This window comes from Puccinia triticina, chromosome 3A (assembly GCF_026914185.1).
Source record: "Puccinia triticina chromosome 3A, complete sequence".
In the NCBI taxonomy this organism is placed as follows: Eukaryota; Fungi; Basidiomycota; class Pucciniomycetes; order Pucciniales; family Pucciniaceae; genus Puccinia; species Puccinia triticina.
In genome coordinates, this window is record NC_070560.1 from 3,595,247 (window position 1) to 3,617,435 (window position 22,189).

A 22,189-nucleotide genomic window follows, 5' to 3' on the forward strand; every position below is an offset into this window, starting at 1 on the left:
AATATTGAATTTTGTAGCTTTTGAGTCAAACAAGATCTCATACTGTCTGAGGTACCCTTGCATCTCTTCCACCTTGATCTTGTATGCTGGGGCTAAAGAGTATGGAAATTTGATCAGAAATAATGATTGCATAATTTGTTGGAAACTGAAATCTGGACTTACAAAGGCAAGTGGGCCTGTTTGTTCTTGATTCAAGGGAAAGCACGGCTCCGGTGTGGAACTCCTAAAAGATCAGGAAAGAGCTGTGAGAGGAAATAGTCAACTACACTACTAATAATGTAGAAGACCCTCTTGACTAATGTTGATGGAGAGAGGGTTACACTAAGAAAAAGAAAAGGGTGTGGCTGATGATTCTCTTTGAATTAGATGACTTTAACACTTTACAAGTTTGAGGTGTATCAATCCTACTAAGTGAGAGAGGAGAAGTGAGATTGGGGGAAAAAGCAGAAGCTCTTTGGAGTCACTCTGAGATGGGTAATGAGATATATGCTGGGGAATATATAATTTCAGATGGGGTGAAAAGTTATCTAAAGTGAGGTGTGTAAAGGTGCTACAGAGAGTGTGGGGGGGAAGGGGCATACAAAGTGTAGTGGGTGAAGGTGCATATAAGGGTGGTGTAAAAGGTGCTACAGAGGGGATGTAGTAGAAAGTGCATGATGGGGATACAACATCTAGAGGGGTGTTTATATATGTGAGAAGTACTACAAGGGGGTAATCCATGATGAGCACATGGTAACAGAATCTGAAGATGAGCAGTAATGATGAAGGTGCAATGACCAAGGAGTGTACATGAAAGGTAACTATCTAGAAGATTAAATAATGATGAGCATTTGGTAATAACTACAAGAGCTATGAAGGGATGTACTGCTGATTCATTCATATGAAGGGGAAAATGAGTAATGAAGTTATGTAAGATCTGCAGTCTTATGTAGCTATGATACTAATGAATGATGTATGTAATAACACTAAGGATATGTATGAAGAAAATACCTGTCAAAACTATACATGCCAATAACTTCTGATCCATTTGGAAATCCTAGGTGAAATGAGTGGGTGACTAGGGGTAAAATGGGGTGTTAAATCTGAATATGAAGTAATAATGAAGTATTTATGAAGGGTTTAGGTGATATGAGGGTGATAGTATGAACAGGAACAGGGTTACCACACCGGCAGGCTGGGAAGAATCACTGTAATTTTCACTGGTGATGTGGCTTGCAAAAGTAGGTGCATCACTGAAGTAGTGATTCTTGCCAATGAGCTTGGACCCTGCCCAGAGTCAACGCTGGCTAGAAGAATTCAAGAAAAGCACTACTTACAGGGAGAAGACTAAGATATGCCGCAGTCCAGATGTAAACCCCCCTCCTCCTTGATGGTTCACAAGGTGACACAACCCATGTCACACCCTTGTACCTAGCCCAGTCCCATTCCTTCTCTGGCTCAGTAGAGAACTGGCACCCTTCTCTCTGAGCCAGGTAAGCTCTTTCCTCTTTTCTCTTCTTCCTCTTGAGTAGAGAGCTGACACCCTTCTCTCTGAGCCAGAAACCCAATCACCGCTGTGTTTGGTCCCAGAACTGCTCTAGGCTCTCTGTCTTGTCCCTTGCGCCCGCTCCAGCTCACTCTTAGTGAAGGACTAACAGAGTCCTTACACCAGAAAAGACTCACAATGCAGGGGTGTTGCACTGGACAGATGAGAATTTCCTGTTGTTTCTAGGGCACTCTGGCCATCTTGCAAACATTGAGATTTTGTTGCAGCAGCAATGCTGGTCAATGCGCTTGCGCCCTCCAGGAGATGACCAATATTGGCCTGATGACCTGAATCTTGTGCTTGTACCAATGGCAGTTCCAGAGCTCTACAACTCACCTGCTTGCTAGTAGGCAAAATCTTGTTTTCCAATCCTGTGAGCGTAGCAAGGTGGGAATCATCAGCCATATAACAAGCAACCTTGAAATAATTGAAATCCCAACATGCATGCAGGATTGTTTGAGGCAATAAGTTAGGCTCTGCAACATTTAGCACACCAACACTGTCTTGGGAAAAGGCTATCAAGCCTGGGCGTTATTTTTGATCACAAACTAGCTTTTTGTAAAGAGGGGTAATATCAGATTTTGTAGCTTTTGAGTTGAATGGGATCTCATAATGTCTGAGGTACCCTTGCATCTCTTCCACCTTCATCTTGTGTATGGTGGGGCTACAAAGTATGGAAATTTGATATGTTAGAAATAATAATTGCAAAATTTATTGGAAACTACAATCTGTACTTACAAAGGCAAGTGGGCCTGTTTGTTTTTAATTCCTGTGGTAGTGCAGCTCTGGCAACCTGGGAAGAATCACCATAATTTACATTGATGCCCTGGCCACCTCGCAAATGTGGATCCATCCCTAAAGAAGTTATTCTTGTTGATGAGCTTGTGCACTCCTGGTGCTTGCCATTGGTGAAACCTATTGTCAAGACGTATATAAAAGGCCAGAGGTCTTTTGAGCCAGGTGCCACGGTGGTAGTAGTAGCTGATAGCACAATAAACATACCACGCATCACCAGATTGGACAACTTTGTAGATTACTGACCTGGAAGTAAAGCCAAGTAAGTATATCAAGATATTCAGCCTTTTATTTTGATGGGTCCTGATGGACATACAATTAACTGCTGTGACACGAGTTGGCTCCCGGTGTGGCTAGGTTATTTTACACTGAGCTATGCTATCAGACGCAGCCCCCCCCTCTCAAGCGAAGATCAAAGTTTCCTGCTAAGGAAAAATAGGATCCGGTGCATCAAACCACTGCAGAGAAGTGGAGCATTCATGTTTTCACAGCCTGCCACACCGTTGTTGTATGTTTGCACATGAATATGACAAGTGGCAACACAGTTTTCAATGCTCAATGCATATAAATCTTGACCATTTTGTCACTTGACTTCTAATCTTGCTCTGATCAAGCAGCCTACGTCAGCGTGCACGTTCCAAAAGCTTAATTTTGTGTTTGTTGGGCAACTTTCAAGAATTACAAACCAATACCCACTACATATTACCACGCCGGAAGACTGTAACCAAACAACCAAGATACTTGCCAAGCTCCTTCCGCCCTGGATTGCTTGCTCTCATCTGATGAGGGCTGCCAAACTGCTCCAAGCAACAATGATAAACAGATTCTCTCCAACGCAGCTCAATCGGCTCCAGGGTACATCACTTAACATCTGATCAAGCAATAACAGGTAGACTCATGATGTCCGATCTTGTCAAACCAAACAGCACTGCTTTCCTAGCTTGAAATTACTTGTCCAATCAAGCTCCCAGCAGCTTCTGTAGTTGAGCTGCCTTGGTCCAATGGCAGATTTGTATCCAGGAAGCCATCCTATACACCATGAAAGACCTGAGGGGACTAGGCGGTAGGTGACGTGAAGCTAACTCCAGCCTTAACTCCAACCATACACTTTTGGAAAAGTGGTAGAACCCCCTGATGATGACAAAGGGGCCATTGTTATTCAAATGCTGGAGTGCCACTGGAATTCCAGCATATTTTACTGAATGTCACCTGACACCTGTTCACATCATTTTTTCCATGGTGATATATCCAAGTATTTTGCAGAGGTGAGCACTGAAGCCTGGCTAACTACACGCTTGTCCTCCTTTTTGGGTGCACTACATCTTCAGGCCCTGTCTATCAACAAGATTCTCACAGATTCCTTTTTTAAAGTCCAGCAGAAAACCACAAAAATAAAAAAACCATCTATTCTATCCAAGTTCTTTGCTTTCAACTCCCTCAGAAATACCATCAACCAAAAAAAAACTTATCTTGAATCTACACCTTCTGTATAACTGAAGCATGGATATTGATAATATGATCAGGCACTCAACTAATCCAGAAACCAGACTATCTGCCTCCAGGATACAATCCCAAGTCCTGGCATGTCTCAGTAGCAGAATTGAGGACAAATCTGATAGCTCATGGCATACGTGCGGCCATAGGCAACAAAAAAGCACCAATGGTAGCGTAAGCCATGACTTACTCCCTCTTACACTGCATAATTTTGAATTACTCATTCTTGTTACAAATGCTGGCACATTATCTGCCTTCTTCTCAGTGTGTTGAAAGAGAAGCTTGTACCCATGATCCCTGTAAGTAATGCTCATCTCCAAATTGCCTAGGTACTCAGCCAATTGAAATACTTGAATTTCTTGATATTGATGTTATGCGGCAGGAACTTCTCAAAGCCCGCTGCAAGGTGAAGGCATCTTGCGCCGGTATTTTTGATGTTAGGCTTGGTTGCGTGGCAGGCGGAGCACAGGACAATGGGCTTAGAAGATCTGAAGAATGCAAGTGTCACAGTTTGTAGATAAAAAGTATGAAGATGAATAATTGGATGATTTTCAAGAGAGAGCAAAACAAGGCTCCATTTATAGTAAACAGGTATCTACAAAGGTCGCACATGATACAATGAAACATTAGAAGAAACAGATAACAAAGGAAACAAGGCTGAAACACAGGCCTAGCTGGACTGGGCCGTTGTAATAACAACCAGGGTGAGCTACTGGGCCTAGACTATACTAGGCCAACCAGCCACAAAGTAGTGGTTGGGTTTCTAAGATAGCCCAACGGCTACAGTTGCTACCTTATGGATGAAGATAACAAGGTAGCTAGTATGCCATCTACCAGCCAGAATAAAATCAAATCTTGAACAAGCAGATCTCCAAAAAAGGCAGACAAGAAGATAACCAAAGTGGTAGGTATGCTGTCTAATCTCCCTTCATCCGCTTGGAAGAGACCTATGTAATCACTGTATGTTTCTGGCCACAGGCTCCGCAGTGAACTTGACCTCTAAACGGCCAAAGCCAGCGCGGGATTTGTCTAAAATTGGCAAGATAGAATCAAGGCCTTCCTGCCAAGATAGCAGTAAGTCCTACTACCTTGTTGCGTTGTGGAACTCTCACGCAACAGGTAAGTAGAGCTTGGAGGGGAATATTACAAGTATCACAAATCTTGTCACGCTACAAGGGTGCTTGAAAGGCTGCTCTCCTGTAATAAACTCTGGGAGTACACTAGAATTAAAGTGTGGTGTAATCTCCTGATGATTTTTAGTCCAAGTTTAGCTACTTAGGGCCTGTACCATGGGCCTCAATTTGAAAAAGTTCAACTTTTTTTGCCTTGTACACAAAAATTGAAAACTAGCAGAGGGTTCAAATGTTGAAATTTTTCACATTTGGGCTCAAGCCTACATTTTGGCCAGGCTCAGTTTTCCCAAGAAATTTTGCAGCAAATAAATTTGGAAAATTTCAATTTTTGTGCCCTATGGTACAGGCCCTCAATAAACCTTATAGGGATTTGAGAATTGAAGCAATTTTTAGAAGAGAGCAAATTTAGAAGAGTTCAATTTTTGAAGATAATATTTGAAGTGATGAATGGTATATATTCTAAAATAGGGAGTATCAAATATGAGAAATCCACAATTAGAAACCAGTCAATTAGCCAAAAATGAAATTGTTCACCAGTGGATCATAAAATGGGGTAGAAGAAGGACCGGCATGTTTTAAAAATGATGGGTTTTTTCAATCCAGTCAATTAAATAATGGTGGATTTGGTCATATTTGATACCCCCTATTATGAAATAAAAAAATGAAAAATGTGGAATTTTTTTAATTTCTTGCAAATTTCTCAGAATGTTCATTACTGTTCAAACCAAGGAGGAAAAATTGGAGAACAAAATATGGCATACAACAAGAATGATAAGAAATGAAAAAATTTGAAAATATTTTCAATGATTTTTTGGGTGGATGGGTTATCAACCAAACTCAGGGACTGTAGCCCAAATTACCACTGCATGTATTATCCCCTTGGACATGCCTGTCCAACAAGGGCTTGGATGGGCATGTCTGACCAGATGTTGGACATGTGTGTCCAACGGGTGGTTGAACCCACCCATTGGATCCGTCTGTTTGAGCAGAACTTGGACACTTCTGCCCAACAGGTTCTTGAGCAGCGGGGCCCAACCACTGGTCGGACTTGCAAGACTGCGCTCCAGTCGGGCAGTGTGGCTTGAGCAGTCCTTGGACCAGATGATCGGACAGCCTTGCCTGACTAGACGTTGGCCAAGGCTGCCCGACCAGTTCCCACTTGTGGGATTACGGTGTTCAACAGGTCAGCTAATTGGACAGAGCTGTCCAACAAGTGAGTCCAACGCTTGCGTGTCCAACATATGAGTCCAACGCTTGCGTGTCCGACAAGTCTGAACTCGTTGGACATGTAGGTCGGACAAGTGGTGCCAATATCCAACTCGCCAGGGGGGAATCCCTCTTGGCAGGCTGGATGCACATTTATCAAGCCTGTTGGGAGGGGATGCTGGTGCTGATGTCCAGCTCACCGGCGGCGCAGGCTGGATACATATTAATTTATGAAACATCCAGCCTGCGCCAAGCAGGAATGCTTCTTGACAGGCAGCTCGCCAAGAGTCTTTCCTCCCAGCTAGCTAGACACATAAATATGTATCCAGAGGGCCAAGAAGGTTTCCTCCTGGCAAGTTATATATCTAGCTAGCCATGAGGTCTTGGTATACATCATGTGTATCTAGCTAGCTGGGCACCTCTTAGACCAGGAGATACCACTGGCTGAGGAGGTGTACATACATCCCCAGCCAAAGGGATTCCCCTAGTCAAGGCGGTGTACACACTTCTGACCTTAGGAATCCCTCCAATCAGAGGAGTGTAAACCTCCTTGACTGAAAGAGTCTATTGGGTCAAGGAGGTGTACCTTGACCAGGGAGTTTGAGTTATGCAAACCTCCTCAACCAGGGGGTTCCCTCTGGCGGGGAAAGTGTCCTTTGGTTAGTGGGTTGAGCCATCACAGGCAAACTTCTTTAGCAGGAGGCAGTTTTGAGGGGAGAAAACTACTACATAAAGCTGCTTGGGCAGTATTAGTAAGGTGGGGAAAAAGTCTCCCCATGAAACTGCTTGCGCAGTTTACTGAGGAGGAAACCTCCCCACAAAACTGCCTGGCAAGTTTGCTGAGGAGGAAAACACTTCATAAAACTGTTTGGTTAGTTTGGTGAGGAAATAAATCCCCACATAGAGTGGTGAGGAGGAAAATTACCCATGTACCAAATTTAACAAGGGCCCTGCCCTTGGGCAGGGCAGTCCTCTGCAACAGCAAGCCTAAAAAGGACTGTTTAAATGGTGTAAACCACAGTTTAATGAAAGGTGTAAACCAAGGTTCCAATGGTGTAAGCCAAGTTTTAAATGGTGTAAAACCACCGTCTAAATGGTGTTAACCACAGTTTACAAGGTGTAAACCTCAGTTTACCAGGTGTAAACCTCATTTTACAAGGTGTAAACCTCAGTTTACCAGGTGTAAACCTCATTTTACAAGGTGTAAACCTCAGTTTACCAGGTGTAAACCTCAGTTTACAAGGTGTAAACCACAGTTTAGATGGTGTAAAACCACGTTTCAAATAGTGCAGAGCTACAACTTACATTGTGTAAACCAAGGTTTAAAAGGTGTAAACCAAGGCTTATGTCAGCGGCGGCAATACCAAGACGTCAGTCTGCTAGCTACACTGCAAGGTGAGAGATATAGTAGTATTGCAGAAGGTAGCGGCACAGCACTGCCAATACAATTGTATTGGTTGTCCGTATTGGCGCTTAAATTGGACACTTTGAACCAATGTTACATTGGTCCAAGCGTCCGATGCAATCCCCTTGCAATGTTACATCATTTTTGGCCAATAATACATTGCCAGGGTCCAATATGAAAAGGATCCCGGGAAATATTATATTGCCGGAAATCCCACTGATGCAACCCCGGCTTGATGCTATGTCGACCGGGTTGCAAACCAACTCAAAGGGAAACCAACATATCATCACCCCAGTGCAATGTTACATTGGCCAACCGCGACACAACAGTTGATATAAAACCGCCTGATGCGCTTTAGGATTGGCGTGCACAATACTTTGTCAGAGCTCATCAGCAGAACATCCCCTCGCACGAGTTGCTGGCAATGACTCTCCCCAGCCTCCAGCCCATTGGATCACAATGATTCTGCCGGTCCTTAACGCTGTTCACCAGCTTGTCTTCATTTGCGCCGGTCCAAGCAAAGACACAGCCCTTGCCGACTTCCTTGATCAAGAGCCCTCCTCCGCCAGAACCGCAAGTCTCCCCAAGCTCCCCCCCTGTCATCTGGTTTGTTCACCAGGCTGTTGCGGCAAAGACTCAGTACCCGCGCACTGTTGCTCCCGGCGCTGCTTCTTCAACCAAAACCCAGGCTCAAAAATTGGCAGCCTTCAATTGGAAGACATGGGGCCATGTCCAGGTACATTGAAATCAGTGTTTTTTTTATTTTTGTGTAGTTGTTTCTCCTTGCCAATTTTGATTTTTTACTTCTTTGATCCTTTACACCCCAAATGAAGAAGACAAGCCAACTGGCAAGCAGTTTCAATGTGCAGGCAATCAACGTGCTTGTTTTCAGTTGACAGCACAGTCTCAGGGTCTACCCCCACATTGGTGGCATGCTTACTGCCCCGCACAACCAATCTTTGAGCTACTCCCCCTTCCCCTTGACCACAAAGATGTGTGGGCTGGTTGAGGCCACTCAGAAGAACGGCAAGGTCTGTTGGGCCCTCGGCATCCAGCCCCAACGAGACATCATCAAGTCCCGCAAGTCCGCCGCCGACGGCGCCACCAAAACGTCCAAGCTGTTCCCCGTCATGGACGCCCTCAACACCAAGCTCCTGTTTGTCTGCTCCTCCGCCCTGCCCGCCGACCAGCTTGAGCCCTCCACACAAGCCGCCGTCAACCAGCTCAGGGCCATCAGGACCACCGCCGCTAACTGGTCTCCTCACCCCATCCTTTCCCTTCTTTTGAGTGTGTGTGCTAATCAAGCAGAGATGTTTGCAGTCGGCCCAAGCCTGTCGAAGCCGCTTGAGCAGTACAACAAGGCTGTGCACAACATGACCCTCAAACTCCATGTTGTACACATTGGCGTCCACCCGCGACATCTGGACAGGCACAGCTAGCCGGGCCCATTGGCGCCAACAAATCCGCACAGACGTGCCCAATCAGCTGCCGATCCGCTTTGAGGGCACCTGAGCTTAAGCACCCCCCCTCTCAGAAACTGTTGCTGACATCATGGTCAGGGAGAGGAAGACAGACCAAATGCAGGCGCCAGCAGCACACCAATTGCTGACCAGCCCCTCTCCCGCATCCGCGGATACGAGTCAATGACAGAGGATGACAAGGTGCTGGTCAGTGTTCAGCACGCTCTACAGCCTCAAGCACTGAGCCTCCGAGGGCATCCAGGTCATCTGGATGCACTCAGAGGCCACCTGAACCAGTTTGGCGGCGTGTGCGCCAGGTGGGGTGTGCTTGGCGCCTGGACCAACCTTGGCCGCAATGCCACTGAGAGCTCAGACGTCCCATCCCGTCCCCACCCTCCCTCTACCAGGTGTTCCTGGCTTACACGTCTGGACTCTCCGTTGTTGTCCGTCACCAAGTTGGCCCAGTCTGTTTCTTCAAGATAGATCAAATGATCTTCCATACAGATATGAAAAAAATCTTCATGACCTCATAAAGATTCTATTAAATTGTTTTGAGATGGCATTATTTTTCAGAAATAGAGATAAGTTAGTTTGTTGCACCTCCTGACAAATACTCAAGAGACTCAACTATTGCCTGGTATATAATCAATCTATTCAAAAGAAAAATAAATTAAAACTTCAACAGACCTGAATTATTTTGTGTTACATTTCCTTCATCAAATCTGTGCACAACATAATGGTTTGCAGCGTTTTTCTATTGGACTCAATTGATAGCTACATTCTGCAGCATCATTTGAAGGAAGAGTGAAAGGTTGTTAGTGAGTGAAGGAATTATTCAATTTCTACAAGACAGCCTTGAGGGGAGATATTGCAATAGTGATGTAAAAATAATTCATTGAAATTTGAATTTTTGAGATGACATGATTAATGATCCCTCAAGCAAATTCATTCAGGTCACTCAGACTGATTTACTGAAACTGAAACAGCCAATATGAACTGTAATGATCCTTCACTGCTGTTAGCCCTGTTCACATTGGGAACTCTAAGCGTAAATTTAACAGGTTTACACATAAAATTTTATAAACCTATTTTCACCGCCAGATACCTATGGTTTTCAAGTTTCTGGAAAAGTTAAAAAATTCAACAAATTTTTATGGTAAACCTGTTAAATTTACAATTAAAGTTTCCAACGTGAACAGGGCTATTGGAAGGTGCACAGAGACAACACTGAAACAATCAAGCTACATGAAATGTAACACTGTTACATTCTGCCGTAATGGCACATCAATATAAAAAAATGCCAGAATTGGCGCACATCATTTATGGGCCAATTCAAACCAATGCAGATGATTGGCCAACAAATTGATGTTGCCTATGCACATGTTGTAGCACAGCTTGCAATCAATAGGGGGGGGGGGGTTCACAATAGGATAAAAATAAAACTTTAGAGCCAATTTTAAGGCCTTTACAGACAATTGTTTAAAAAATGAAGAAGTTCCTCTGATTGCCAGGGGACACCTAATCCTGTACATCCTGCCATATTTTTGAAAAGTTGTTGATAAAGGCCTTAAAATTGACTCTCAAGTTTTATTTTTATCCTATTGTGAACCCCCCTAATACACTAGACTACTTTATTATTTGTGTTTGGGTTTTCTACTTTTTTTACCCAATACTCAACAGAACACCCATACACAAAAATGTAATGGTGAAACACAATAATTGTGTTACTTGCCGCAACACTGGTCCGCTACGATAAACTAGCGGTAGCGTGCGCTAACTGCTAGTTAAGCGTTGCGTAGTTCCTGGCACAATGTGTAGCACCGCTACGGGCCACTACGCTACACTCACACACTGCAAGAAAAACTCTAGAAACTGCTTGCAGTTGAGATGCAAGAGCTCAAGGCAAGCTGTGCCTCATGCAAGAATCAAGCACTGGTTGATTCCATGCACATTGTATAATATATGCAACAGTGAGTCTGAGGTACAAAAAACTGAGTACATGCAGGCCCCAAAATACTGAGTTGATACCTGTTCAAATTCCCCTTTCATATGAAAGTTCCCCTTTCATGTGCACATACCCCTTTCATGTGCACATGTCCCTTTTATATGCATTCACCCCTTTCATAATGTGTACATACCCCTTTATGTGCACATACCCCTTTCATGTGTGTGTATCCCTTTCATGTGCATATATCCCTTTCACAATGTGTACATACCCTTTTCATCATGCATTCATGACCCTTTGATGTTTACATTTCCCCTTTGAGTTTTTTACATCCCTTTCAATACCCCTTTCATCATTCAGGTGATGTTTACATATCCCTTTCATGTGGGAAGACGCCTTACTGCACATACCCCTTTCATGCATACATACCCCTTTAATCATTTGTGTATATTATGTTTTGATACACCTTATCACATTCCCCTTTCATGTGTACATATTCCTTTCATATGTAGATATCCCTTTAATGTGTACATACCCCTGTTATGCTATTCTGGCTGGATTCAATGGCAGATGGAATGTTTACTAAAAGCAAAAAAAAGGTTGCTCAGGGGTATGCTCATTTGCAAGGTTGAACATTTGCCTCAGCCTACTGCATGAGCACTACAGCATGTTCAGCATTGAAATACTGAACAAGGTACACACTCAAGGTGCACCAGCATGGAATTTGGGTGCTTGACTCCAGCTTGAGCTGAGGCTTGATTCAAGCTTGCTGCATCTCAACTGCAAGCAGTTTCTAGAGTTTTTCTTGCAGTGACAGGCGCTGACAGCTCTGTTTATGAAGCTTAGGGCAAAAAACTGTCAGAAATAAGGGTTTTTGGGCCCTATCAGTATAACTGTGCTGATGTAAACTACCAAACTTGTTACATGGCAAATATGGCCACTATAAGGGTTTTAACACTCTGTAACAGAGGAGGAATTAATTATGTAATTAATAATATGTAATTATTAATTACAGGGAATTAATTTGCCGTAAAAGTAGGTGGTAAGCACTTAAACTGATTGGCTACTTGACAGAGGCGGTGGTCTTACGGCAACTACTTATAAGGATATAGCTTTAAATATGCTGATAAGGGATTTTTGATGATTTAAAGGGTCTAATCCAGTGATTTTGTGTGCTGGGGATGGTTTATAAGGAAAAGGGGCTACAGTAGTAGCAGAGGAGAATATTCACGGCAAACTTACTGTTTATGGGCGGTGAATGGTCTGGGGGATCTTTTCCTGAGAGCCAAATAGGCATCTATTTATAGAGGGGACTTCAGTGGGCGCAACCACTAAGTCCTTTTCTCCCTATGGGAGTATCCTGAGGTGTACACGTGAACAAGGCTTGGCTGTGGGCAATTTATTTGTATTATAATAGACTAATTTCCCTGACTCTGTCACATGACATGTTTATAACCAATTGTCATGTGAAAGAGCTTCAGCAGAAGTCTACATAATACTTTTACGGGGTATTTTTACACAAGTAATATTACTCTTTAATGTACAATAGTTTATTTTTATGTACTTTGTTCATTTTACTAATTTGGTGTGTGTAATGCTATTTTTGGGCGCTTTCTGGGGCCAATTCTCATTTATACAATTAGTACATGAAAGAATAGGAATAAGGGGTTACTTTGAGTGGGTGAGCCCCTTAATTTATGATGAGGAATCTGATTCTGCAATAATAATTTAATAATTATTATTATTTACTAAGTTATTGCAGTCTTTTTGGATACTTGATGTATCTCTAAGGCTGACAGGCACAAATAGTGCTATCCAGTTTTTAGCGGCTGATTAGCACTCACAGAGCGGTGTGGTGCTCCATTCCAAACCATAAGTAGTATTTTATTGCTTTCCTTTTCATATATTCATCATTACATTGCCCATTCCCCCATAACCCTTCACAAATACCTCATTATTATTTCATATTCAGATTCTACGCCAAATTTCACCTATAGTCACTCATACATAGTACCCCTTTATCTTCAATGGTTCAATAGTTATAGAGGATATAAGACTTACAGAGACCTTACAATCTTCATTAGTTACAATACTCATTTCATTAGTAACTTGCTTGAATCATTACATCACATTCTTTTCACAGATATTTTCTCACATACTAAACCCTTTACATACATTACTCATTATGTACTATGCCTATTGTACACATTACATCATTGGATCTGTGCTTACCCCTTTCAGTAGTGCTCATCATTACAAGCTGTTACTATGTTCACATCACTCTTCCCCATTTGTACAACCTTCATTCCCATAGCCAGAACTCCTCATTGTCTGTGCTCATCCTTCCTTCATATAAGAACTGTCCTTCCCCCCTCACTTGTACCTTATGCAGAATTTATAGAGAATTTTAGATACAGAAATTATAGTGCCCATTCTCATCAACCCATTGCCATTGAACCATCACCAATTGCTTTCCCCCCCTTCAACTATTACTCCAACCATCTCACCCTCAGTAGTCAGTAGTCAGCTCATAGTACTAGCTCCTAAGATCAAGTAGAAATCAGCCACACCTTTTCTTTCTTTTTCTTAGTGTTACTCTCATCCCCTCAGCATTAGTCAGGAAGGCAGCCTCATCAGCACCCTTGCATAGCTTACATTAGTACTAGTGTTGCTATCCATTTCCCTTCCAAGCTCTATTCTCCCCTTTGAGTAGTTCCACAAGTGGTGTCCCAACAGTGGCTTTTCTATACTTCAGATATCTTCAGCCTTAGTAACACTTTTACCATCAGCTACATACTACTTCACCTACACTCCTCATACTCCTCCTTTTATAAACCAACTCCCTGCTTTTAGAATCAACTTCAACCAACAGTAACACTATCAGCACCTTCATTATCAACCTTCAGATTCAGATTCAACTTACCTACTTCAATCATGTCTGCCCAAGGATCTCCCAACAACAATGTTGCCCCCAGTCTTTACCCTCCAGTGGATCCTTCCAGTACTGCTGCAGTTCAGGACTCCACCACTTCCAATGCTGGTCAGACTCAGGTTCCTCCCACTGGTCCAGGTCACCAACCTTCTTCTACTGGTCCAGGTCCTCAGGCTCCTTCCAATGCTCCAGATCCACAGGGTTCTTCTATTCCACAGGCCAACTCCAGTTCTTGCAGACCTCCTCCTAGACCTCAGACTTCCAGTGCTCCTAGATTCACAGGATACAGGGATACCAATCAGCCATCAGATGATTCAGAGGATTTAAATGTTCCACCACTCCGCTTTCCCAGATTCCAGTGCCAAAGGGATCATTCAACTCACTCTACCAGGTTCAACACCCACTTCTTGAACAGAGAACCAGCCATGCCAAGGTACCAGGATCCAGTCAGCAGAGGAGTCAAGATTAAACCCATGGACAAGGAGCTCTTCTTTGATGGAACCAACATGCCTGTAGAGAAGTTTATTAGAAGGTATGAAAGTGCTGGAAGAGATGATGGTGCTAACTCTAAGGAACTGGCTGGACAAATCATTGCTTTTATCAAAGGATTGGACCTAAAGGATGAAGTGGAAGACATGTCAGGCCATGAAAACTTGGATTGGGAAACCTTGAAGAAACAGCTACTCACCAGGTTTGGAACTTCTCAGCCTTTGGTCAGATACACCAGGGAGGATCTCAGGAAACTAGTCTACAAATCTGCTCAGGTTGGAGGAATCAGCACTTTGGAAACCTTCAACACATTCAGAAACAGGTTTGAAACCATCACTCACTATTTGGTAAGAATGGGGTATAGTACCAGCTTGGAGGAATTCAGACATCTTCTCTTGGAAACTCTCCACAAGGATTTGGACCAAAGGGTTACTAGGAACCTGATGAGGGACAATCAAATGCTAGCCTCAAAGGATGGAGGTGATATCTCGCCAGACACTGAAACTCTTCTTACCTACATTCACCAGGAGGTTTATTCAAGATCAGTGGTCAACAGAAGGACTGAATGGAGGGCAGAAGAGAAATCCACTTTGGACAACTTACTGGGTACCTCCAAACCTACACCTGCTACTCATGGAACTGCTCCTACTGCTTCTACTTCTCTGGACAAACAAGTGGAACTCCTTACTAAACAGTTTGCATCCCTCACTTCTGGAAAAGGACTTCCTCCCCACATGGACAAACCTGCTAGGACCTGGCCATTCAAATGCTATTATTGTCATCAGGAAACCCATGGAACCAACAGCTGCTCTCAACTTGCCCAGGACATGTCTAGTGGTGCTGTTATCAGGGATGGAAAGGATTACAAGCTTCCAGACAAATCAGTTATTCCATGGATTCCAAGCAGACCAATCAGAACCCCAGTGGAGGAGTACTCTAAAACTAAACTCACATCTTCTTTTGGCCAACTAGAGGAGGACCCAGCCTATTATCAATCCCACAGTTATGAAGCAGACCTTGGAAAGAGGACCAGAAACAACTCTAAAGATCAGGATGAAGAGGAACCAGCCAAGTCAGACAAAAGAACCAGAAAGGAAAAACAGGACCTAATGGACATGGATACAGAGGACTTACTTCACATGGCCCAGCCCCCCACTCCTAGTGCTTCCAAAACTCCTGCTTCTAAAGGCTCCCCTCAAGTCAGGTTCCAGGATAAGGACAAGGATTCAACCACTACACCTAAGGACAAACCAGTTAAGAAGACCTATTTGGAAAAGACTTTGGCCAAGGAATACCCAGGAATTGAAGAAGAAGTGGCTAGTAGGATGTTGACTGCAGGAAAGATGGAGTTGGCCTTTGGAGAAATCTTTGCTATATCACCAGGAGTTACTGACTGTATCAGGAAGAAGATAACCAACAGAAGGGTCCCATTGGATGGTGTCAAATCAGCAAACTTCACAGACATGGAGGATGAAGAAGAACCAGCACAGGAGCCACCCACTACTCACTACTCCTGCCCCCTTGGATACATCACCATCACTATTGGAGGAGAGAAACATCAAGCACTCTTGGATACTGGCTCTATGGTCAACATTATTCCTGAAACTCTTGCACACAAACTTGGATTGGTACTCACTGCTAAATCTATGAAGCTCAAAGGGATTGGAGGCCACCTTACTGATATTCCTGGGATTGCTGAAGATGTGGAGGTAACCATTGGGAAAGTAGTCAGGACTGTTCATTTCTGGGTAGCCAAAGGACCAGTTCAGATGATTATTGGAAAGCCTTTCTTGATGGATGTCTCAGCCAACATCAACTATAATGGAGCCAGAGGAGAAGCACTTTCAATCATGGATTTAGCTGGTCAGACTTTCTTGGTTCCAATCATTCTCCCTAGCAATCAGAAGTGGGAAACCAGCATACCTTCCAATTCTGGTCTGGTAAATTTTTTAGATTGAGACCAGGTTTTCAGTTCCCCTCTCTTACAACTGCAACCCTGGAAAACAACCAAGAGCAACAAACTGTAGTCACTCATTCAGCAAAATATAAATCAACTCTAAAAAAAATAAAACCAGTAAACCAACCAATGCCATTATCTTTCAACCCTCCATTATCAAGGCCACCACTCTCCAGAGATCCTTACCTCACTCCTTTAAACCCTTTTCCTCCACCATTCACTCCTACCTCCAAGATTACTCAAGAAAGGCTGGACCTCATCAACTTTGGACCTCCTGGATGGCTCTCTCCTCAGGAATATCTCCTGCTGGTATGGGTAATTGTGATTAGACAAGGTGCTTTGGCTTTTGTAGAAACAGAAAGAGGCCTTCTTAAACACACCTATGGACAACCTTATATCATTCCAGTCATTCCCCATGAACCTTGGCAACAGAAACCAATTCCAATCCCTGCACCCATCAAAGATCAGGTTATAGAATTGGTAAGGGAAAGACTCAGCACTGGCCTCTATGAAAAATCCTTTTCCAGTTATTCCAGCCCTATATTTTGTGTAAAGAAGCAGGATGGTAAGCTTAGAATTGTACATGACCTTCAGAAACTCAACAAAGTCACCATTAAAGACGCTGGACTACCACCAAAGACAGAGGAACTCATTGAATCATTCACTGGAAGGGCTTGCTATGGACTAGGTGATATTATGGAAGGATATGATGAAAGAGAATTAGCTCCAGAATCCAGACCTTTGACCACCTTTGAAACACCTCTTGGAAGATTTCAACTCACCAGATTGCCCCAAGGAGCCACCAATTCAGTTGCAGTTTACCAGGCCCAAATGATGTGGATACTCCAGGATGAATTACCTCAACATATGGGAATCTTTGTGGATGATGGAGGTATAAAAGGACCAACCTCTGACTACAATGAAGAAAATCTAAAGGACAACCCCCAGATCAGAAGATTTATCTATGAATATGCCATTACTCTGGAGAGGATACTTTTCAGGATTGAAGAAGCTGGACTCACTATCTCTGGGAAGAAATTTGCTTGCTGTGTACCTGCTCTGGATCTGGTTGGTCATGTGGTTTGTAAAGAAGGAAGAAGGATATCCATCAAGAAGCTCAACAAAATTGAAACCTGGCCAACTCCCACCACTCCTTCAGATGTCAGGGGATTTCTAGGTATCTGTGTATATGTTAGAATGTTTATTGAAAATTACTCAGCCATCACTGCTCCGCCAGGATGCCTTTGAAGACCTCAAGAGGATTGTTGGAACTGACATCACCCTGAAGAAGTTGGACTATGGACCTAATGCTGGCTTAATCAAACTCTCAGTGGACTCTAGTGTTATTGCTGCAGGGGCTGTACTCACTCAACAGGATTCTGATGGACTGGATAGGCCTGTGTTATATGAGTCAGTAGTCTTTTCACCCAGGGAATCAAAGTACTCAAAATCCAAATTAGAACTCTGTGGTGTTGCCAAGATCCTCAAGAAACTTCAAACCAAACTCTGGGGCCAACATTTTCAGCTTAGAGTGGATGCCCAGTGCCTTATTGGAATGATCAACAACCCCTCTCTTCCCAATGCCCCTATGAACAGATGGATTGGATTTATTCAGTTATTCTCCTATGACCTTGTTCACACTCCTGGAAAAACTTTCACCTTACCTGATGGACTCTCCAGAAGACCTCCTGATTCTGATGAGGAAGACTGCCCTAGTTTTGATGAAGATGAGACCTGGATCAAGCCTCACCCTGGATTTGGAACTAAACACTCTTCTTTTGGCCTGCTTCTGGGGACATCAGCTCAGTTGGGGGAGGGGGTAAGTAACTTGCAGCAAGGAATTTGGAAGCACCTCCAGGAATACCTTTCAACCATGAACAAACCTCCAGGATGCAGCAGCCTGGAATTCAAGCAAATTTTGCACAAATCAGCCAACTTTTTCCTTTCCAATGGAGTCTTGCACAGGATCAACAAACCATTCTCTCAGATAGTAGTCACCTCTCCTTCAGCTCAGAATTCCATCCTTAATTCCCTTCATGAATCCTTAGGCCACAGAGGTATTGTTGAAACCTACAGAAGAATTAAACTCAGATTTTGGTGGCCAGGTCTCAAGAGAGGTGTTACCAAGTGGGTCCAGTCTTGTGAAGCTTGCCAGAAGAGGAGTTCAAAATTGCCAATGGAACCCAAGAAACCTACAGGAGCAGCAACCATCTTTGGAAGAGTCAGTTTGGATACAGTTCACATCAAAGCTGGCAAATGGAAATACCTGGTAATTGCAAGAGATGACCTTTCTGGATGGGTAGAGGCAGTTGGACTAGAAAAGATTCAGGCAAAGAAAATCTCTCAGTGGTTCTTGGACAACTGGATCTACAGATATGGAGCCCCTTGGTCAGTCACAGTGGATGGAGGCTCTGAATTTGGACAACAATTTCAAAAATCCCTTCTGGAATCTGGAATCAAAATCAAAGTCACCACTCCTTATTATCCTGAAGCAAATGGTATGGTAGAAAGAGGACATCAGGCAATTAAGGATACCTTGGTCAAGCTCTGTGGAAAGGAAGGCAAGAAATGGAGGAATTATTTACCTTTGGTTTTATTTGCAGACAGAATTTCCACCAAAAGATCAACTGGATACTCACCTTATGAATAGTTCTTGGACAGCCCCCATCTTACCCATTGACCTAGAATTGGAAACCTTCTTTGGAGTGGATTGGTCAAAGGTAGAATCAACTCAGGATCTTTTATTGGCTAGGACTCAGCAGCTTGAAAACAGGGATACCATCTTGCAGCAAGCACACCAGCAGCTTATGGATTCCAGGAAGAACTCTGTGGACTATTGGAACAAAAAGAAAACATCAAGGCAGCCACTAAAGAAAGGTCAATTAGTAGTAGTGTATAATAAATCTTTGGACTCTCAGTTTGGCAAGCTCTTTGAAAATAAATGGAATGGCCCTTACAGAATCAAGGCTCAAAACCCAGGAGGATCTTATATCTTGGAAGAATTGGATGGCACAGAATTAGCCAGAAGGTTTGCTGCAACCCATGTCAAGGAATACCACTCCAGGTAAAAATAATAAATAAGGAATAATCAATTCATTTCTCTTCTCTTTTCTCTTTCTTATCTTCTTACACAATAACATAAAAACAAAATAAAAATCAAATCTATAAACAACCCAGAAATAAATCAATATAAATCAGCCTCAAACACTCTCAAATAAAATAACTAAATATAAAATCAAAAAGCTCACCTCTTCTTCTTTTATCACTACATCACCCTCTTCCATTTTACTTTCCTCCTTCTCCTTCTCCTTTTCTTTTCCCTTCTCCTTATCTAAAAAAATAAAAAATCAAAAGACATAAAAAAAAAAGAAAATTAAAAGCTAAAAAGTCCTCAATAAAGAATAAAAATAGAATAGAACTTACCCTCAGCTCTTATCCTCTCTATTTCTGCTTCTACCCTCCAACCATCTTCTTCCTCTTCCACTTGGTCCCTCACTCTTAACAACTCCAGGGCATTCCTCTCCTCAGTTTCCGCTACAATGGCATCTATTATAGAATGAGTATCCATCTAACAATCAAAACAGAAGCGGGGATTAAAGTATTAGTATTATAGTCAACTTTCTTCTTCTATTTTTCTTTCTGTCATATACATACAGAATCCACTTGACATACATGTGCAAAGGCGTCGTGGAATCGGCTGTATAACCTGAGACGGGTGTTTCGTGCCACTAGCGGGTCGTCGAGGTCCTCACGAGTGAAGGCAAGGAGTCCCTGCTGGATATAATGACAAAGAGCATCCACTTCTTCTGGTTTGAAGCTATCCCTTGTAAAAGCATTGTACGCGGGAACGTTGTTAACAAACAAGTGCGCTCGTCGGATAGAAAACGGGAATTCATGCGCAGGTCTAATAACGGCTTCTTTGTCGAGCTGCAAAGAGGATATGGACGTGTTGGACGGATAATCTTTTGAGTTTTCAGTGTTATCTTTTGGCGACGATGGCGTGGATATAGCGCTGGATGAAATCATTATGGATAACGTAGAGAGATAACGGGGTTGTTCCGTTGGCCGACAACCTGGGCCTTATATAAGATACCACTTCTTATTCATATTATGACGTCACTATGGACGCCTTCACCGCTCAGAATTGTGTGGCGCGGATTCTCTTCCATTTTCTTAATGTTGACTCTGGTGTTTGACCCAGTTTAATTAATCTTTGGATCGCTTTTTGGACCATCTACTTGTCATTCATTACCTCAAAAACCGCTTTCAGGCAAAAGGCAGGCTCTAGGAGTCCATCTGGACAGTCCTGTGGCTGTACCTTCAGCTTATCTTGTTGTGTATTCCCTTATTTTCAACTCTTTTGCGGCGGAAACCGCGGAAAATCATAATGAAGCTTTTAATCGCTCAAATAATCAATTGGCCGGCTTCAAAGTTAATATTGATCATTACAGTCTTCATAAATTCAATCTCGCCTTTCATCTGAACTCGGTTTCAGCCCATTCTATCGAGGGATTGAAAAGTTATACGCGCTCAAAGTCTCTCTAGTATTTCCACGGTCTCATTTACGGTTGTCATTCAGCGTTCACGGCTGCCCATCGGCCGAATTAATCTTTAATATTGTTTGATTGTCATCTCAAATTATCCTTCTGGCCTTTCTAATGAACTCAAAATCAGAACTTTTCATCAACGGAAAGCCAAGTTATACCCAAAAACATATTACCTTATATTTACGCGGTGTTACTACTACGCGCGCCCGCGGATTTCGCTTGGATCTTTAATTGGCCCTACATAACTGATACTCAACCCTTAAAAATAACCAGTATATAACATTTTAATCTTCAGAATCGGCTCTTTCGAATGAACTGGGTTTGGAGGATTTTCATTGAGCCGTTCCAAAGATACAGGTCGACCATTTCTTTCCTTTTTTTTTGGCGTTCCGCACGCGCGCCTCCCGCATGGAGCCCCCGCTCAGACATCAGGACCCCTCTTTTGACAGCACACGCGCACTGACACAGGTTCCATTCCTTGTTTGGACAAAAAAAAAAAATTAAGGCTTTTTCGTCAAAATGGTGAATTCCAAAGTGCCCAGTACTGGGAGGAAGGAGGAATCATTCATACTTTCCACATTATGGATCCATCCATCCATTCATTTAATCATCATCATCCTGAATAATCCCTTCTTGAAAAAAATTATCATCCACTCATTCCCTAAACACCATTTATCAATCATTCTTTCCATCATCCACCAATCATTCTCCGGCATCATCATCATCATCATCAATCAATTATTCTTTCCAACCATCCTTCTCAATCATTATGGTCAGTTTACCAATGGATCCAACTCCTGCAAATCAAACCTCTTCAATCACTCCCAAACAGAAGAATTATCAGTGTTTATATTGCTTTCAGAAGGGTCACACCATTACTAGGTGCCATTTAGTTACTTATGATAAACAGAAAGGTTTAGTTAGACATATTGGTAAAGCAGGCATATGGCTTCCAGATAATTCCTACATCCCTTTAGATTTTTCTAGGTCTGTTAAAAGCTTAGTTGAACTTCTGGTAGCTGCTGGGACACTTTCAGAAACCACCCAATTGGATCAGTAACATTCTCTGGACAGCTTATCAACCTCTCTGGACTTCAAATTCTCTTCACAAGAACTCTACATCATATACTCAGATACTCAGAAATTCAGTCATTCAAACTCCAAATCATTCACAACCTTCAGAAACTACAATTATCAACCCCATCATTCATCATCATTGCATTGCATTCTTCCTTGGTCTCATTGTCAGGCAGGAAAATTATTGTATTCTTCAGAGTGGCAATTAGTCTAATATGTGTCTG

General features: G+C 42.8%; 1 protein-coding gene across 1 annotated transcript; it reads left to right on the forward strand.

The window, feature by feature from the left end:
* Positions 1 to 8,550: 8,550 nt before the first annotated feature.
* PtA15_3A425 (uncharacterized protein) lies at positions 8,551 to 9,501 on the forward strand (the record flags this gene model as incomplete). Its single annotated transcript, XM_053167392.1, has 2 exons — positions 8,551 to 8,952; positions 9,118 to 9,501. 2 exons carry the CDS (start codon positions 8,551 to 8,553, stop codon positions 9,499 to 9,501), a joined length of 786 nt encoding a protein of 261 aa, XP_053018613.1.
* Between the last annotated feature and the right edge of the window lie 12,688 nt (positions 9,502 to 22,189).